Source organism: Nyctereutes procyonoides, unplaced genomic scaffold (genome assembly GCF_905146905.1).
Source record: "Nyctereutes procyonoides isolate TBG_1078 unplaced genomic scaffold, NYPRO_anot_genome, whole genome shotgun sequence".
Lineage (NCBI taxonomy): Eukaryota > Metazoa > Chordata > Mammalia > Carnivora > Canidae > Nyctereutes > Nyctereutes procyonoides.
The window spans coordinates 39,142,120-39,159,948 of NW_026575140.1; the positions used below are offsets into that span (position 1 = coordinate 39,142,120).

The 17,829-nt window shown below is 41.6% G+C and overlaps 1 protein-coding gene across 8 annotated transcripts in view; it reads left to right on the plus strand.

The window, feature by feature from the left end:
* Window positions 1-17,829, plus strand: part of FGGY (FGGY carbohydrate kinase domain containing) — a 416,661-nt gene that overhangs the window by 66,553 nt on the left and 332,279 nt on the right. For all 8 annotated transcript variants that reach the window (XM_055306622.1, XM_055306628.1, XM_055306623.1 and 5 more), the window contains one exon: window positions 10,491-10,579. In XM_055306622.1, the coding sequence (XP_055162597.1) occupies window positions 10,491-10,579 (89 nt within the window). The remainder of the gene's footprint in view (window positions 1-10,490; window positions 10,580-17,829) is intronic.

A 17,829-nucleotide genomic window follows, 5' to 3' on the forward strand; every position in this document is an offset into this window, starting at 1 on the left:
CTCCCATTCTCTTCTGACCTGAGTTTCTAATACATATTCAGATTTCCTCTTACTATGCTTCAGCATACATCTCTCTCAGCCTGAATATCTCAGGATTCCTTTTCCATGACCTAGGATACAGTTGACACTTCTTCCTGAACTTTCCTCAGGCAGTTGGTGCCCGCCAGACCACCCTCCATCCCATGTCTCCTGGTCTTTGCCTTCCTCCCATACTGAGGTCAGACTCTACCCTCCACGTAACACTCTTCCTCTGTCACTTGCCCTCAGCCATGTCTTTCTTTTGTGACCATGCAGCATCCTTAGTTCATAACAGGTCTTGTTAAACTTGGATTATTATAGACTATTTGTACACTACTGCTGAGTGTTTCATATGCAGACTCTATTCTATTTACCCAATAAACAGCATGAGGATTGGGGCCAGTATTCACCTGCTTTTCATGCATGGAGCCAGCACGGACCTGACCCACACACCAGGGCTGATAAATTGTAGCATGGTCAATCCACATTTCATTAGAGAAAAAATTATTTCTTGCAAACTGTAGAGATACAGGTGAGTAAATTATGGTCCTTCACGTAAAGGAGCAACAGTCTAGTTGGAGAGATAGATAGGCCCCATATAATTTGAGAAGAGTAAGGATTGTAGAGGAAACCAACAGGTATTGGGGATGTGCCAGGATGGGCACATTAACATCTATAAACTCCTTGAGTTGAATCCTACTAACAGTACCATGAACTAAACATTGCTGTAGCTGGAACATGAGACCCGTAGCTAGTAGGTGATTACTGGCTGGAAGTAACACAACTAACAAGGAGAAGAACCAAGGTTTGAAGAAAATGTGTCAGTCTCTAAGGTCCCTGCTCCTTCCTGGAGATGGGAACAGGTTGTGCCACTGACATTTGAATAAGAACAGTCATTTAAGAAGTACTTACTGTGTGCCAGATGCTCTAAACACTTCACGTGCATTTGCTCATTTGTCCCCTCCACAACTCTATGGTGCAGGTAGTAGTATTGTTCACTGTAATTATTATAGGATGAGGAAGTTGAAGTGAAGAGTAGTTAAGGAGGCTTCCCAAAGCCACCCCCCCCACCTCCGGGCTATGAAGTGTTAGAGCCAGGATATGCACCCTAGCAGTCTGGCTCTGGAGAAGAGGCAGCAGAAAGTTCAGAGGTGCCTCCATGGAGAGCAGCATATTGCGTTTTTAGAACTGCCATGGCATCAGTGCTTTTGGAGAATCGGGGACTATGGGGGTGCTGATAGGTGAAGGTGTTGAGAGATGAGGCTAAAGAGGAAGCTGGATCCAGGTCACAAAACTCATGTAGTATTCAGTGCCTTCTACAAAGATCCTTTACAAAAGATGCAAGAAACGTTCTATGGAAGGAATGTTTTCTGTGATGTTGAGCTGTTCTGCATCCACTATAAGGAAGAGATGATGAAGTTATGCTAGTTGAGTTGTGAAGGGATTTCTCCATTGTGGACCTTTTCTGTACCTAGCAGGAAATGACAGTGGACCTCTGTAACAGTGGAATATATGCCCAAATAAGGCCCAGAGAAATGCCAAATGGAACAGTAAAGTAGACCTGCCCTTTACAGGTTGGTGATACGTACAGTTTGGGTTGAAGGAAATTTGGGGAAGAAAGAAGAGGGGACATTCATGTCAGCCAGCCTGGACCTGATGCCAGGTTGTCCTCAGGTGTCCCGGAACACAGGCCATTTGATGGAATGCTGTTCCTGCCTCAGCCCCCTCTGCCATGGTGCTTGGCAGCCATTCAACATGGGGTTGCACTGACCCAGGAGTCCAAGCCAGGAAGTGAATGAATCCATTTTCCAATTAAAATGAAACTTCTCCAAAGACCTACTCACCCCAAGAGGAGAAATTTATCTTCCTGGCAGTCTGGCTTGGCTAGAAATTCTCTGCTCCTAAGACAGACAGTGAAAAGCCATTAGCTTGAATGAAGAAAGCAAGACTGGAACAGTTCTTATTCACAGTCTCATTCATTTATTCATTCATTCCTTATTCCTATTTCCATGAACCCCCCTTTAGCCTGTACATCTCTGCTCATTTATTTATCGATCCATTCAGCTAACATTATTCATCAATCTATATAGCATATACAATCCGAGGTCCTAAGAATAGAGTGAGTGAAGAAAAACATAGTTGTCTCCCCCCCCACCCCCGCCTTAGAGTTTTCAGTCTAGTGAAGGAGACAGACCCATGAATGGGTATGACGGGAAGTGCCATGATGGAGATATTCACAAAGTGGTATGGGGGATAGCATGGGAGCATCTTACTCAGCTTAATGGAAACAGAGAAGACTGTGTGGAGTGGGTAATACCTGAGTTGAGTACAGAATGATGAGTACGTATTGGCCAGGTTGAAGAGGGGAGGGTATTCCAGATGTGATATGATAGGAATGTGGATATAATGGTAAGAAAAAGTAGAATGTATGTGGATGATTCTAGTATAGTATCTCCAAGCGATCAGAAGTGAAGTTGGTGAGTAAGTCATGGGTTGTATATGCCATCTTAGTGAATTTTATTTTTAACTCCAAAGGTAGTAGAAAATTTTGAAGGGTACAAAGTATACTAGATTGAAAGCTTCCTGTAGGTAGGAGCTTTGTCTGTTGTTTGCTAATTACCCTAGCACTGAGCACAGTTCTTGACATGTAGAGAATACCAAATAAATAATGAATGAATAAATGAGTGAGTGATTTATATACTCAAATATACATGTTACATAGACTATTCTAATTGGCTGTGTAGGTGGTAGGAATTGAAGTGGGTAAGATTTGAAAGTTAGGGGCTGTATCAGTTGGGATGAAAACAAACCACCTCAAAACTTAATGGAGTTAAAAAAAACACAACCATTTATTTACTTCATAATTATGCAGGTTGTTGATTTGGGATGAGCTTAGATAAAAGATCTTTCTGGTTTCTACTCATTCAAGAGTAGAGTAGGTGTCCTCCATACCTACTCTTGGCTTTGCAAATGTCTCTTGCATATCTGGAACCTTTGCTGTGGTGGTTTGTTTCTGCTCTGTGTGCTCTCTCATCCAGCAGGCCAGCCTGAACTGCCTCACCTGGCAGCATAACATTCCAAGAAGACAAGAGCAAGGTATTTTGAAGCCTCTGTTCAGAAGTAGCACAGTGGCATCTCTGCTCCATTCCATTGGTCAAAGTAAATTGTAAGGCCAGACCAAGTGAAGTCTGATGGAGAAACAGATCACCTCTCTGTGGAAGAGCTACCAGGTTAGAGTGCCAGAGGGCATTAATACAGGGAAAGGAAGTGGCCACTTGTAGAGTATGCCATAGGTGTGATAGCTGTGATCTTGGCAAGAGAATGTGATGAACTGAAAATAGGTTAGTGATGTAAGATGTAGTGTGATGGTTAATTTTATGTGTCCAACTGACTGGGCCTCTGAGTGCCCAGACAGCTGGGCAAACGTCATTTTGAGTGGATCTGAGAGGGTGTTTCTGGGTGAGGTTAACATATGAACTGGTAGACCGAGTAAAGCAGATTGCCCTCTCCACTGTGGCCTCATCCAGTCAGTTGAAGACCTGGATAGAACAAAAATACCGAGTAAGAGAGAGCTTCTACCTGACTGCCTTGAGCTGGGGCATTGGGCTTTCTGCCTTTGGACTTGGACTGACTCTTCTTGGGTCTTGAGCTGTTGGCCTTTGGACTGGAAATTATACTATCAGTTCTCCTGGTTCTCAGGCCTTCAGACTCAGTTTTGAACTCATGGATCACCAGCCATCTACTGCAGATCTTGGAACTCCTCAGCCTCCATAATTGTGTGAGCCAATCCTTATAATAATTTTCTTCATATGTGTAGGATTTCATGTGTATGAATATATATAATATATATATATATATATATATATATATATATATATCCTGTCTCATACATATTTTCTTTTGCTTCTGTTTCTCTGGAGAACCCTAATATTAATAAAGGGTGAAGTGGTGGGGACCTCTTCATGAATTAACTGAGAGTTTAAATTAGATGGATGATTGCATGTAAAAAAGGAGCGAGAAGGAGAGGTAGAAGATGACCCTTTGGGTAACTGGATCAACTGACAGAAATCAAGGCAGAGGAAAACATTTTGGGAAAAATAACAAATTCTGCCTTGCACGTGTTGAGTTACAGGTGCAGTGGAACACCAGGAGGCATGTCTCAGAGGAGAGTGTGGAATTGGAATTTGGCAAGTCATTTGACTTGTTGGATGGAAGGGTGGGAGTAATTGAGATTGCCTAGGCAGCATGTGAACAGTGAGTGGAACATTTGGGTGAGGGAGGAACTCTGGGGAGCATCCACATTTAAAGGGCAACTAAGAGAAAGGTGCTGAAGAAGTAGACAGAAAAGCAACAAGAAGGGCATGAAGGGGTGCAGGAGAATGAGGTATTAGGGAAGACCTCCTCACCTCTTCATTTGTCTAGAGCTTCTGCTTTCTTTCATGTCTGTTCCAAGACCTTACCCATTCCAAAGCTGCCTCTTCGTATTAGGACTCCGTCCTTTCCTCCTTCTCACAGACAGTACCACCCACAAGGAATTGTGTTGTCTGGGTCACCATAGCTCCCTCCTTTACTCCTGGGGCTTCTGCATTTTATTATGCTGTAGGGAGGCAGGCACCTGAACTAGCAGTGGGCTAGTCATTAGAGATCCACATTTTAGTGTGTCTTTCACTGATCTAAACTTGGGACAGTGTGTTCCTTTTCCGGTTGCTAGTTTCTCAACCTGCAAGGTGAGGTTGATCACTTTTGGCCTTCCCTGCCCTGCAGAATTGTACAGAGCAGATGAGATCATGCACGTCAAAGTGCTTTGAAACACATGGAGTTCTGTAGCAGTAATTAGGGTGAAACCTGTTGACTTATCAGGCACTCTACATTATTTCATTTATTTCTCACAACATCCTTTTGAGATAGATGTTAGTAATATGGCACTTGAGGAAGTGGGGGCTTAGAGAATTAATTTGCCTAAAGCTACACAGCTGGGAAGTGGTGAGGCCAGTAATCAAACTCAGGTCTGCCTGACTCCAGGGTTCTTAGAGCCCACATTCCACAGCCTTGTTTTCCTAATGCATGTGGTGGTATCACATTCCTGGCAAAGTCAGCTTTGCTAAATATGATCAGTTTTCATGAAAATGATAACTTTTTTTATGGTTGGGAAATCAGCTCTCGTGTAGGTTCTGAGTTTGCCTTTCTGTACAACAGTAGGGCTCTAGGGGAAGATGGTGGGGGAGGATGTATAGAAATCCTAGTTCCTAAAAATTAAATTATGAAATGGAATTATTTCATTTCACAAATAAGTTCTGTGATGGTACAGTTAAATAATTCCTTCTTTAATGGGGGCAGTCCTGTCAATTCAGATTTTTGTTTCTTGGGTTTAGTTCTCAGTACTGGCATAGATGCTTATTCGACTTGACCTCTAGGCTTCTGCTCAGATCTCTTCCCCATGAAGCCTCTTCTGGCTACTACAGCCCTTTTCCTCCTTTCAGAGAACCTTGTCTATGATTACTCATTAGAGGCAAATATATGGCCCACACCAAATATTATGATAAAGTTATGAGGCTGACTCACCAAACCTTGGTATCAGGCTCATTACATTATTGTCATACATCATCTTATTAATTACCTCTTCCTTTGTGCACATCTTGCTCCAGCTCTGCTGTAATTTTCTTTTGAAAGGGCCTGTCTTTAAATTTATTTATATAAAAAAATAAATTTCTTTATATATCCCAAAACTTTTTGCATTTTTTGCATTTTCTTTTTTTTCATGTATGAGCTGATTTTTGCCCTCTGGAGGTTTGTCATTTTGAGGTCGATTTAGGCAGCGAGGGCCTGCAGGGATTCACTGAAAGGATGATATTTGAGTTGGATTTGAGCCAAAGGTTGAAGTTTGGTTATGGAAGAAGGTGGGGAAGTCAATCCAAGTAGAGGCACAAGCCTCCATAGAGGCATGGAAATGTGCAAGAGTATAATGCATTTGGGCAAGCAAAGGAAATGAGGTGAGTACCGGGTGGAGCATGCTAGGAGATGAGCCCAGAAGGATTCATCATTATAATGGCCAAGTTGGAGCCAAGGTGTTGAGTGTCCTGAGAGCCATGCCAAGGAGTTCAGTGATTCTAAGCCATGAGAACTGTTGGATCATTTTAAACAAAGGAATGTAATGGTAAGTTTTCAGTTTTTAGGAAGATGCCCTTAGTAGCACAAACCTCTCAGTGTTTCTGTCTGTCTGACTTGAAATATGTCCGGTGTTTGGTCTTTCCTTTGTGGTTGGGAGTTTGAAACACACAGTTGTTTTATTCATTCTGGGAGGTTTCTGGCTACAGATTATGATCCACTCTATGTTTTCGGCATCATTTTTCTTTTAAGAATAACATTGAGGATTAAGTTTCCTCCTGAAACACGTTTCTTCTCTGGCATATCAGCCTATGCCCTAATTTGGAGTCTTGAATGTAGAGTGAAGATAAGGTTTTGCTTTTTCATTGGTAGTTATGGTGGAAAATAACGTTGTGAGTATTTGGGCTGTCCAGGCAGGATGGTTTACTGGGTGGGGAATTAGGGAGCTCCGTTCCCTCCCTTTTGTTTACCACACACAGCAGATAGTGTGGGCAGAACTGCTTTGCAATTAATAGCAAAATTCTTGGAGGATCCTGTTTTAGCTGCTCACCCCTACCTTCTCATGCTGTTCCTAAACCCTGGTGTCTTCCGACATACACTGCAGGACTTTCCTCATGTTCCCCATTAGTTCCTTCGGCATCGAGAAGCCAGGAGATAGCTCACTGCCTCCCTGGACACCACAGAGAGAGAGGGCAAGGGAGAAAGTTACATCTTTCGGTCCCGACGCTGGCAGGGCGGCTGCTGCCTGGCTCTGAATCTTGGATATATTGCTCTATCTCCACCCTCTGCTGAGACCCACAGCTGTGTGCACTTTGAGTTGTAGCCTCCTCCCAAAAAATGCTGTGGTTTTATGAAGTAATAGATGATTAAAAAAAAAAAGTAAAAAGTGGTTCTCTTTGGTTGCTTTCAAGCCTGGGAGATCGCTTAGCTCAAAGGATCGTTATTGGAATGCAGAAGCCTTTAGTGCCAAGTCATATACCCCAAATCATGACTGATTTCTTTTTTTTTTTTTTCTTGGAAAGACTAGTTTTTGTTAGTTGCTTGGTAACTGGAAGATAGGCTTAACTCATTAAACACAGAGATCTTCTAGTGTGGACTAGTTTCAGCTGTCACATGTTGAGATAGAGCTAAAGTTGGCGTGTGTTGAGGGCCTGCTCTGTGCTTTCTCCAACCCATATACCATCTGTGCATGGAAGGTGTTATTAGGTCCACAGAAGTTACGTGAGCTGCTCAGGATTGGAAGTGAAATCTCTGAAGATTTATAATTGTCTACAGAAGTGTGTTTAGAAGGGCTTTTTTTTTTTTTATTCTTCTGTAAAGAATGGCAACAGCTTCCATCATTTTGTTCCCCAAAGGCTAAATCCTCCATTTCTGGTGGGTCTGGGAGCCTCAGGACGGTGACTATGGCATAGCAGAAGAAAGGAACACTCACTTTAGGGCTAGAAGTCCTATGTAACTTTGGCCTAAGCCTTGTATGGAACTGTTTCAACATTCCTGGTATAAAGCTGCTGTATTTTCGCCCACACACCTCTGAACCACCCTGAGAATCCCATGACATGAGGCATGTGGGGGCTCCCTTGTGAGCCGCGGAGGAATTAGAGGAGGGCACTCCCCGTGTCTTGATGCAGGCCCAATGGTTACAAAAATAGAATTAATTCAGTAAGATTGAGGCCCTCAGCTGGGACTGTGTGCTGGCTGTGGAGTGGGAGGGAAGGAGAGATTTTCCCACAGAACTGGATTAAAAATCCATCCATGGGGCTACATGCTCTTGGCCCATCTGGCACCTGATGACAAAGCACTTGTGAATCATGTAGCCCAACATAAGAACAGCATGGGATCCTTACAGATAGTCTGTCAGCATCTCAAAGTAAGAGATCAGGCTTTAGGAGACATCCCCTCTCATCTCTGCAAACTCTGCCCCCTTCTCTTTGCTGGCTCATCTCCAGACTGCTTTTGTAGAGAAAGTAGGGCCTACTGCTGCTCTCTCTTCCTCCAAGACCATGTGTGTTCTTAAGGATACCTCGTCCTTCTAATCAGATGCTTCTAGTTTCTCATCCTATAGACGGAGTTGGACTGGGGTCTGTGGCTTTGGTAGATGAAGCTGGCTCCGTCTCAAGAAGAAATGACGTTCCCGGGCTGCCTCACGCCTTCCTACCTCAGCACGTCTCTTTTTGGCAAGAATCTTGAAGTTCTCTTTGAGACATTTGCTCCAGTCCCATTGTCCGCAGTGGCTGTCTGCGTGGCTCCAGGCTGAAAGCTCTCATTATGTGAAATCTTTTAATGACCGTATACAAGATCTAACAGAAGCAGTTGTTTTCGGGAGTTGAGGAACATTGTTCAGCTTTGGCTTAAAGCACTGGTTGTTGCTGCTGTGGTTTAGTGGTTGATTTCTGGTGACTGGCTTTGGACTTCTGGAACCCGTAGAAGGAGGCTGCCTTTTCTCCTCCTCCCTGGAAACTCATCACTGAAACCACAGAGTCCAGGGAAAGTGATTTCGGGTACTGCCCCGAAGGCAGAGTATAGTAGGCTGACTCACACAGTTTCAAAGGCTACCACTTTCCTGATTGTGACCTGTTAGGGTCTGAAGATGCCGCTAGTTCATAGCTGTGTTAGGCACTTTTAGCTGTAAGTTTTGCTTTTGCCATTAACATGTTCGAAGACAAGCTTTGCCCTCTCTAGATGTAAACTCTCACCCCAGTGCTTAGGAATTAAATCAACAGCAACAGGAAGAATAGAAAATGGGCTTCCCACTGTCATTTACATCTGAACCCTTTTGAGATTACTTTTAATAGTTCATAGAGTAGTGAGAGAAAAGGGGGGCGTAGGAAGATCTCAGGGAATTTGAGGGGAAATGTAGAGAAAGGCCAGTCATATGTCTATAAAGTAGATGTAAGAACACTCAGAACTTTCCCCTCATTCTAAGGAGATAACACTGGTGGAATCCATTTCTAAACTCTGAAGCATTCCTCACATGAAAGGGATTGGAAGGTAAAAGTGAGCAATCTGTCTAGTCGTCCAACAAATATTTATTGTCTGCTGTGTGTCACCCTCTCATGGATACTGGAATAGATCTCTTGTGGCACTTCTTCACTGTGGCCCTTAAGGTTCTCCAAGATACTCTTGTGCTTGTGATACATTCCTTTTATTGTGGCCTCTTGGGAAGGGAATAATTGAAACCAGGACTTGGAGAGTTGCCTGGATGGTAGGAAAAACCTTATTTGCTACTGCTTCTGTCTGCTTTACTCTTCTCTTTCTGAAGTTCTGCTTCTCTAGGTACTTGGCAGAACATGTCCACTTTACAGTTTCCAAGTTTATCACCACTCCAGTTCCATCCACAGGCAGAAGTTAAATAACTCCATTTGGATCCTAAGTCTAACTTCCTGAAAGAAGGAATCTGATTGGCTCAGGGAGGTCACATGCCCATCCCTGGTCCAGTTAAGGGCATAAGGGGACTGGAAGTCAAGTAGTTTCTACCCTGTGGCTAACTGGCCAGCCCTATGTAGGGGAGGAAAGGAGAGAGTTGTGGGGGTAATATCATAGTTCATAAAACTGACAAGGTCTCTGACATTGTAGTTTAGGTTCTCATAGTAAAGAAAGACAGTACACAAATAATCGTGGGGTGGAGTGGGTCATATGAGACTCAGACCTACCCTGAGTAGGAGATCCTGGAAGGCTTCTCCAAGGAAGGGTGGGTAGGGTTAGCCAAAGGGTGTGGGTGACATGGATGCTGGGAGGCAAGAGGGTGGTAGAGGAAAGAAGCCGCCCAGTGGCAAGAAAATAATCTGACCACATTGGGAATGTGGAAGAGACTGGAAGAAACAAATGTTTAAGTATTTTGATTATCTTGGTTATGTGCCATTCTCTTTGGCTTAGACAGGAAGTTGTTTGAAGGCAGGAACCAACTATTCTACTGCCTTTGGAAACTGTTGATGTGGGGAGAATTTTACATGACAGGCACGTTGTGTGACATGTGATAGTTTCTTAGTGCAGTTTTCTTCCCAGCTTATAACTAACTGTTCAGCTTTGAAATTTTAACTGTGTCTTGAAGTGTATCCTGTGACCCCTCACTGGGAAGATGGATTGCATACCCTCTTGGAGCGTGCTTCTTCCCCCTCCACGTTGGCCAAGGGGATAAAAGGGAAATGATGGTCGTTTTTGGAAGGATCAATAAATGCCAGTGTTTCTTTCCTATATAGGTACTGCTTTTATACCATCCTGCTCCCCGGCCTCCAGCCCCTGAACAGATGTTTTATTGGACATTGTTGGCTATGCTTTTGTTTTGAAAAATTTGAAACGCTATTGAAAGAGGGGAGGGGTAGGGAAAAAAAAAGCCCATAATTGATTCTAATATATATTTAATTTGGCAGAACTTGAGAGAGACTTGCTGGGATAAGGCGGGACATTTCTTTGATCTCCCAGACTTCTTATCGTGGAAGGCAACAGGTGTCACAGCACGGTATGTTAATTACAAGTTGGATTTTATTTGCGCTCATCCATTCTCGGGTGTCTGTATATATATATTGCTTTCTTAACTCGCTTTGACTGGATGTACTGTTTGTACATCTGCATGCGATTTTGCATACTTGAAACATCTTGAATCCATCTTCCACCTCCACTGCACATGCCCAAACACCATTGTTCCTATGAGGCCTGGAATGTTGGTATCCAAGGTGAAGACCATTCATTAAAATTGGACACATTTGAAGGAGACATGAACAGTCCATCATGAAATGTGACTGTTTTTCCAAAAGCACTTTTTACGTGGTGAATAAAAGAAAAAAAAATTTTTTGGGGGGGGGCTTAAAATGAAGGCAGAGATATGTTTTTCAAGGAAGCTGATTTTAACTGGATGAGTGTGTTGGTTTTTACATTAATGTACCCGAATCATTGCAGAGTGTGGGGGTCTGTATGCTGGAGTCATAGTATTTTTCAATAAATTATGAATGTTATAAATAAGTATGTGCTATGTGGCAGAGACAACTTAAAGAATACTTGGTGTGAAGCAGCAGCTGCTATGATTAATGGTGTGGCTGTGTATGTGTGTGTGTATAATAGAGTCAAGTTGAATATGAAATCTCAAAGCCTGCAAGTCTGTTGTCATCCTGACCTCAGGTTTCAGGGGACACACAAGGGGAGGCAGCAGGACAGGGGGAAGGTTTTTCTCATCATGAAAATGATTTAGATAATCTGTATTGAACAAACCTGTGAGAAAGAGGATCATTTCCCAGAGGACAGATAAACCTGTGTAAGTACATATATTTAGGGAGGCAGGTGTTGATCTTAAAGTCTACTCCTTCAGGGAGGGCTAAATCCTCCCCATTTTCCTTTTTATTTGAAGTCAAAGGAGGCTTGGAGTAGGAGTATCATTTTCCCTGTGCTCTTCCTGTCTATCTCATTTTGTATGATTTGGACCTTTTCTTGATAAGAGTTGATAAGAGTTCAGTATTAGGGGCTTCCAGAAAAGAGATAGTAGAGGACATGTTTCACAAGCACGCCATTCTTCATGTGAATTATCTCCCTGTACCACCAGTGAACATTAGCCACATGTCTCAGGATAGTGGGGATCCACATGTGTATAATGATGGCCTCAGCATACCCCAGGTACTTACCCTTGTCTAGGGGAGCAAGCCCTGGGGGAATGGTCTGAACTTTACCCTCAGAAGGTACAATTAGTCACTGTTTTACTACTATCACCAATGGGGATGTCTGTGTGGGGGGTGAAGATCTCATATTGAGCATTCCTCTTTTGGTGTGACATTAATTACCTGAAGTTATTTCTGGAAGGACTTTTTTTTGCTCCCTTTGTGTAGTAGTGAAAGCAGCATTTCCATCATTTTAGCCAAATGGACCTATTAGTCAAAGCAGTGCTGATAGTGCGGCTGTTGGCAATACCCCATTGGCCCCCAAAATTCTAGGGCTCAAAAATAGAACTGCAGATAGAGGAGGACCTTGCTTTCCTTTTTCTTTTTCCTTGAGTGTTATTCAACCCAGGGTGTTGACTTTGCCCCTGGTTCTTTCTGATGGCACTGGATAGTCTACACTCCCATTTCCTGGTGTCTGAGGCCATATTAAGACTGCAAAAGTGAACTTTTAAAGCTAGCTCTGGCTCAGATTTAATTGTGGTGGCATGCATACCTACTGTGGAGTCACAGTGTGATTTGTAGTTCTCCATTCTGCCAGATGTGAGTTGTGTGACCTTGGGCATGTCCTTTCCTCCTTTAACCTGTCTTTAAAATAGGGATCATGATACCTACCGTGAAAGCTTGTTGGGACAGTCCTATTAAAGCACCTTTTCCAAACTAGCCTGATTATAGGAATCAGCTGAATCATTTATTCAAAGCACAAATCCCCAGGGCTTCCAGTTTTAAGCCTATTGAATCAGATTCTCCATGGGGTACCTGGGAATTTATACATTAAACAAGTACCCGAGGTGGTTATATATGATCAGGTAATTTTGGGGAACATTCGTTAACAGAATATACAGGAAAATGATATATGACTCTAAGGTACTTCACACCTGTGAGGGATTGGAAGTATTTTAAAACTTTTAATGAACTCGGTAAATTTAAAAATGAGAGCTTCTTTTTGGCTCATCAGAATGTGCTCGGGGGCTTCCATCCCCACCCACCACAATCTGAAACCCTCAGAAAACAGAAAGTTTAATGTTAGAAGTGATTTATTGGCTGTCCAGTGTTCCCTGCCTTTTTAATTTTTTTTCTTATTGGCGGTGACACTCATGACTCATTCTATTTTCATTAGTACAAATTTGCAATCCCCCCTTCCCCTGCCCCTTGCCCTGTACTCATGAGCACCTTCTGAAGCCTCTTCTCCAGCCTGTCTCCTAGAACAGAGCCTGTGGATCCTGGGGCACCAGGCACCAAATTTCTCTAATGAAGTGATTAACCTCTCCCCGTACCCCTGCCTCTTGCACCGTCTTTCTCTCCTGTTGGTTCCTTAGTCTCTCAATTCCTTCTCCCTTCTCTATTTCAACCTGCACGATTAGGACAAAACAAGTAAGCCCTCTGAACTTTCTTGATTGGAGAATTGGGACAGTGACAGCACCCAATCTGTGGCGTTATTGTGTAGGCTGACCATGGTAACAGAAGAACTTCAATGCACTGCTGAGAAATGTTTTGAAGGAATTAGCTATTTTATTTAGTTTCCTTTCTCTCTCGATTTTGGCAAGGAGTCTTTGCCTGAAGTTGTTGGCAGGGTGGAAAGAGGGAAATCCTTGTAGTCAGACTGACCTGGGTTCAGTGTCTCATGGTGCACTGTCTGCAAAAACTAGTGAACTAGTTCCCTCACTGAGCCTCAGGTCCTCACCTGGATGTATCCTCTTAAGGTCATCGAGAAGGTTAGAGGTACTGCGGACAAAATGTATAGCACACAGCATTGCAGCAGTGCTTGGTTCTTTTAACGAAAAATCCCCATTGTCTGTCCCCTTTCCTAGAATAAGGGTGATGAGGATCCGAGTTTGAATGTGCCAATACCAGGAAACTTTGGGGAGTGAAACATGACCTTGGCATCATCTGGGCCAACGGGAGGTTCAGATTTGGTGTTTGTTTGGCTCTTACTGTGATTGTTTTGGGACGTTTTGGGGAAATGAGTGCCAGAAAGACTAGAGGGTGTTTTTTATTTTCTCTCTCTCTCTCTTTTACTTTTTATTATTCTAGTGGTGTTAAGGCTAATAAGTGATCAGATTTCACCTTGTCTTAAAGCTTTCAGACTTGTTTCTGGCAGTGACATTGTGTAAGAAGTCCTCCTCATTCTCTTCTTCCCCTATCTGGCTTTGTCCTCCCACCTTTGGTTGTTGTCCTTGTTCCCCTAAATATGGTAGCTACCGTTGTTTATCTGGGTCACTGAGAAAATCACCGCCTAGCCCATGATTGACTTGTAATTCAGCTTAATTCTTTTCATTATATGAATGAAAATAATGATTGCTATTTTTGTTATTAATAATAATGTGATCATTATGATTTTCAGGTGGCTTCTCTTTATCTGTGCTAGGCATATTAGCAAATGTGAACCCCACTAGTCCTCATGACCACTGGTTAAAGCAGGTGGTGGTATCATCATTTTGCAGCTCAGAAACTAAAGCTGGACACTTTAGTAATTTGCCCCAGTCCAACCCTTGGATGGGTCACTACCCAGAATTTTGGTTACATGACAGATGGGAAGTCAGAAATTTGAACACTGTAACTTTGTATCATCAGACAAAAACATATTCACATGTATAAATCCTCCCTCTAAAGAGATCTGAGATGACTGGTAAAAGAATAAGATAAAAGGTGATAAAATATGTAAAAAAAAATCACACAGGAGGGAAAATATTATAAGAACAACTAAAATGAAGCTACAGACTTCGTAAAAGCTCTAAGATTCTTCATAATTACTAATAGATTTGTTTCTAAGTTTCCTAGTGGCCAAAGTAAATAATAGAACATTATCAAGATTAACTGAGTAAACAGATAAAAACCTAACTGCTGATCAGGAGAAGTAGAATTGTTTCTAACACTGGAGGCTGAGAGAAACTTCTTTTCCTAGCTATCAGAGGTTGGCAATATTTTAGAAATTATTTAAAAGTATGACCTATTACATTTAACTATAATTTCAAGTACACTTTTTTTTAAAACAGTTTTAGATTTATAGAAAAGTTGTGAGGACAGTACAGGAGAATTCGTAAATATTTGACACCCAATTTCCCATATTATCAATATTTTACATTAGTATGGTACCTCTGTCAAAATTGATGGACCAATATTGATACATTATAATTAACTAAATTCAATACATTATTTATACATCAGTAGTTTTTATCTAATGGCCAGGATCCTATCCAGGATACCATACATATATATGGTTTGGTCATATCTCCTTAGGCTTTTCTTGGGTGTGACTGTTTCTCAACTTTGTTTTTGATGACCGTGACAGTTTTGAAGAGGAATAATCCTGTATGTTATAGAATGTCCCTCTAATGGAATTTGTCTGATGTTTTTCTCATGATGAGATTTGGGTATTATGTTTTTGATGGGCCACAGTACCATTCTCATCATATCATATCCAGGGTACATGCTTATCAGTATGACATTACTGTTGATGTTGACCTTGATTACCTGGCTAAGGTATTGTTTGTTAGATTTTTCCACTCTTAAGTTACTCCTTTTCTTGTATATCATACTTTTTGGAAGGAAATCACCATGCACAGCCCACATTTAAGGAGTAGGAAGTTATGCTTCACCTCCTTGAGGGTGGGGTATCTATATGCATTATTTTTAATTTTTCTGTATGGAAGATTTGTCTATTTTCAATTCACTTATTTTTATTTCTTTGGACTAAAAGATATTGATGGCCAGGCTAAGAATAAGAGACACACTGGTAAGTTTGCTTAAAGGTTACATGTTAGGCACTTGATAGAATGAGCACTGGGTGTTGTATGCAACTAATGAATCACTAAATTCTACCTCTGAAACTAATAATACAATATATGTTAATTAAATTGGCTTTAAATAAAAAAAAGAAGTTATGTGTTAGAATTTCTGAGACTTTTCTGAAATGGCATATGAGAAAAGATGGCTGATTTCTAAAATCTCAGGTTGATCTTCCCCTTAGATTTCTGTATGTGATATGTTTATTTCCCTTCCCTTTCCTCTCCACAACAATGTACAATTCTGTGTAAGTTGTCAGTATTCTGTCTTCTGCTTTGAAGAGGTTAATTTTATAGTTTGAAGAAACTGATAATTTAAAATAGCAATTATTTTCCTGATTTGTGTGGTTCTCTATGTTTTGAGTTTATAGGGGATATTATTATACTGTTATTTTTTCCATGGTTATTTGCTAATCTGTCAGGAGAAGATTCTGGTCTGGTTATTGATCCAGATCTGTAGTCATTTTCAAAATAGAATTGACAAGATCTCAAAAATAGTATCATATTTAGACTTTTATTCTACTGTGCTTTTATTGTTCTAAAAAATTGTAAATCCACTTGTATAATTTATTTTTTACTTCATATATTACTCAGTTTTCCTTATCAGTAAATATTATCTGAAAACATGTTTTAGATATCTGTATTTTACCCTATGTCAGTATAATGTCTGTGTCAATTTTGCCAAGTTTTGAGGATTAAAGTTGTCTTATTTTGATTTATTTAATTTTTTTAAAAAGATTTTATGTATTAGAGAGAGAGAGCATGAGTAGGGGGAGGGGTCAAGAAAGAGGGAGAAGTAGACTCCCCACTGAGCAGGGAGCCTGATGCGGAACTTGATCTCAGGACCCTGGGATCATGATCCAAGCTGAAGGCAGATGTTTCACAACTGGCCACCTAGGTGCCTCCAAAATGGTGTCTTATGTTAATTTGTATTTTTTGACTATTAAATACAATTAATTTTTCATATATTTAGCAACCACTGGTTTTATTAATTTATATCAATGTCAGTTCTTATGTCCATTATACTAATATTTATATTGGATTTTGGTGTGTTCTTAAATATTGGTGAGAACTCTATGTAATCTATCAAAAGCATTGAACTTTTGGTATTCAGGTATTATTATTGAAAAAATTTTAAACCTACAGCAAAGTTGAGAGAATGGCATATTGAACACCATATCTTTACCTACCTTCTTCAACATTTTCTTCCATTTGTATCTTAAGTGCTCTGTCTTGAAGGTATTTCTTTTACTGAACCATTGTAAACGAACCATACTGTAAACCATTTGCAGACATCATCTACTTCCTCCTAAATTCTGCAATGCGATCACCTAGGAGTACTACTGATACACTCCTGTGTAAACACAGTGCCATTATTACACTTAGGACAATTAACATTGATCTTCATTATTTGAATTCCTAACAGGTATCCTTGTTGTTAAGGGTTCCAAGTGTCACTCACTCTTGATTTTCCCCAGGATTCTGACGATAGAGGCTACCTAAAAAGCATATTAGCTAAATGAAGAACAAAAGCCTACCTCGTTATTTCAGAAAATGACACTTTGACCTCTAATGTGTAAAGCTTCTGGTATATTAGATGGATAGTGCAGCTCAGAAGTGAAACTAAACCAGTATGTATGTGTGCATGTATGGGGGAAGGAAGACTGGATATGTCAACCAGCTCTCTAGTCAAGTAGCTGAGTCAGTAGTATGAATGTAGACCCTGCCCAGGTATACTTACCTGAAGCCAAAGCATGCTGGTTGCACTTGGGCATGGAAAGAGAAGGAGTGTGTTTGATGTGGTTGTAGGAATGGCTGGTCACCTGTCCTTAACACAGTCACCCTTAAAACATGGCTTAATATAGTCCAATCTCTGCCATCAGACGAGCCCTTACCCGCTTGGAGAAAATTAAGGAAGTGGGGAGATAGGGTGCAAAGTCAGCTGTGCCTCCTCTGGTGCTTCTGAGTGGAGAAAGCAGATTGGGGGGGGGGCAGTTTCATACTCCCTGAGGGCTGAGGCAGCAGCATGGCAGGAAGAAGGGAGAAGCTTCCACTATAGTATCTGCCTTTGGTGACATGTCCATAGTCCACATCCTTTACTCAGTACTTGACTTCCTCATTGCCTTTTGCAGTTGCATATCAAAGATAAGACTTGACTTAAAAAAAAAAGGGATCCCTGGGTGGCGCAGCGGTTTGGCGCTTGCCTTCCTTGGCCCAGGGTGTGATCCTGGAGACCCAGGATCGAATCCCACGTCGGGCTCCCGGTGCATGGAGCCTGCTTC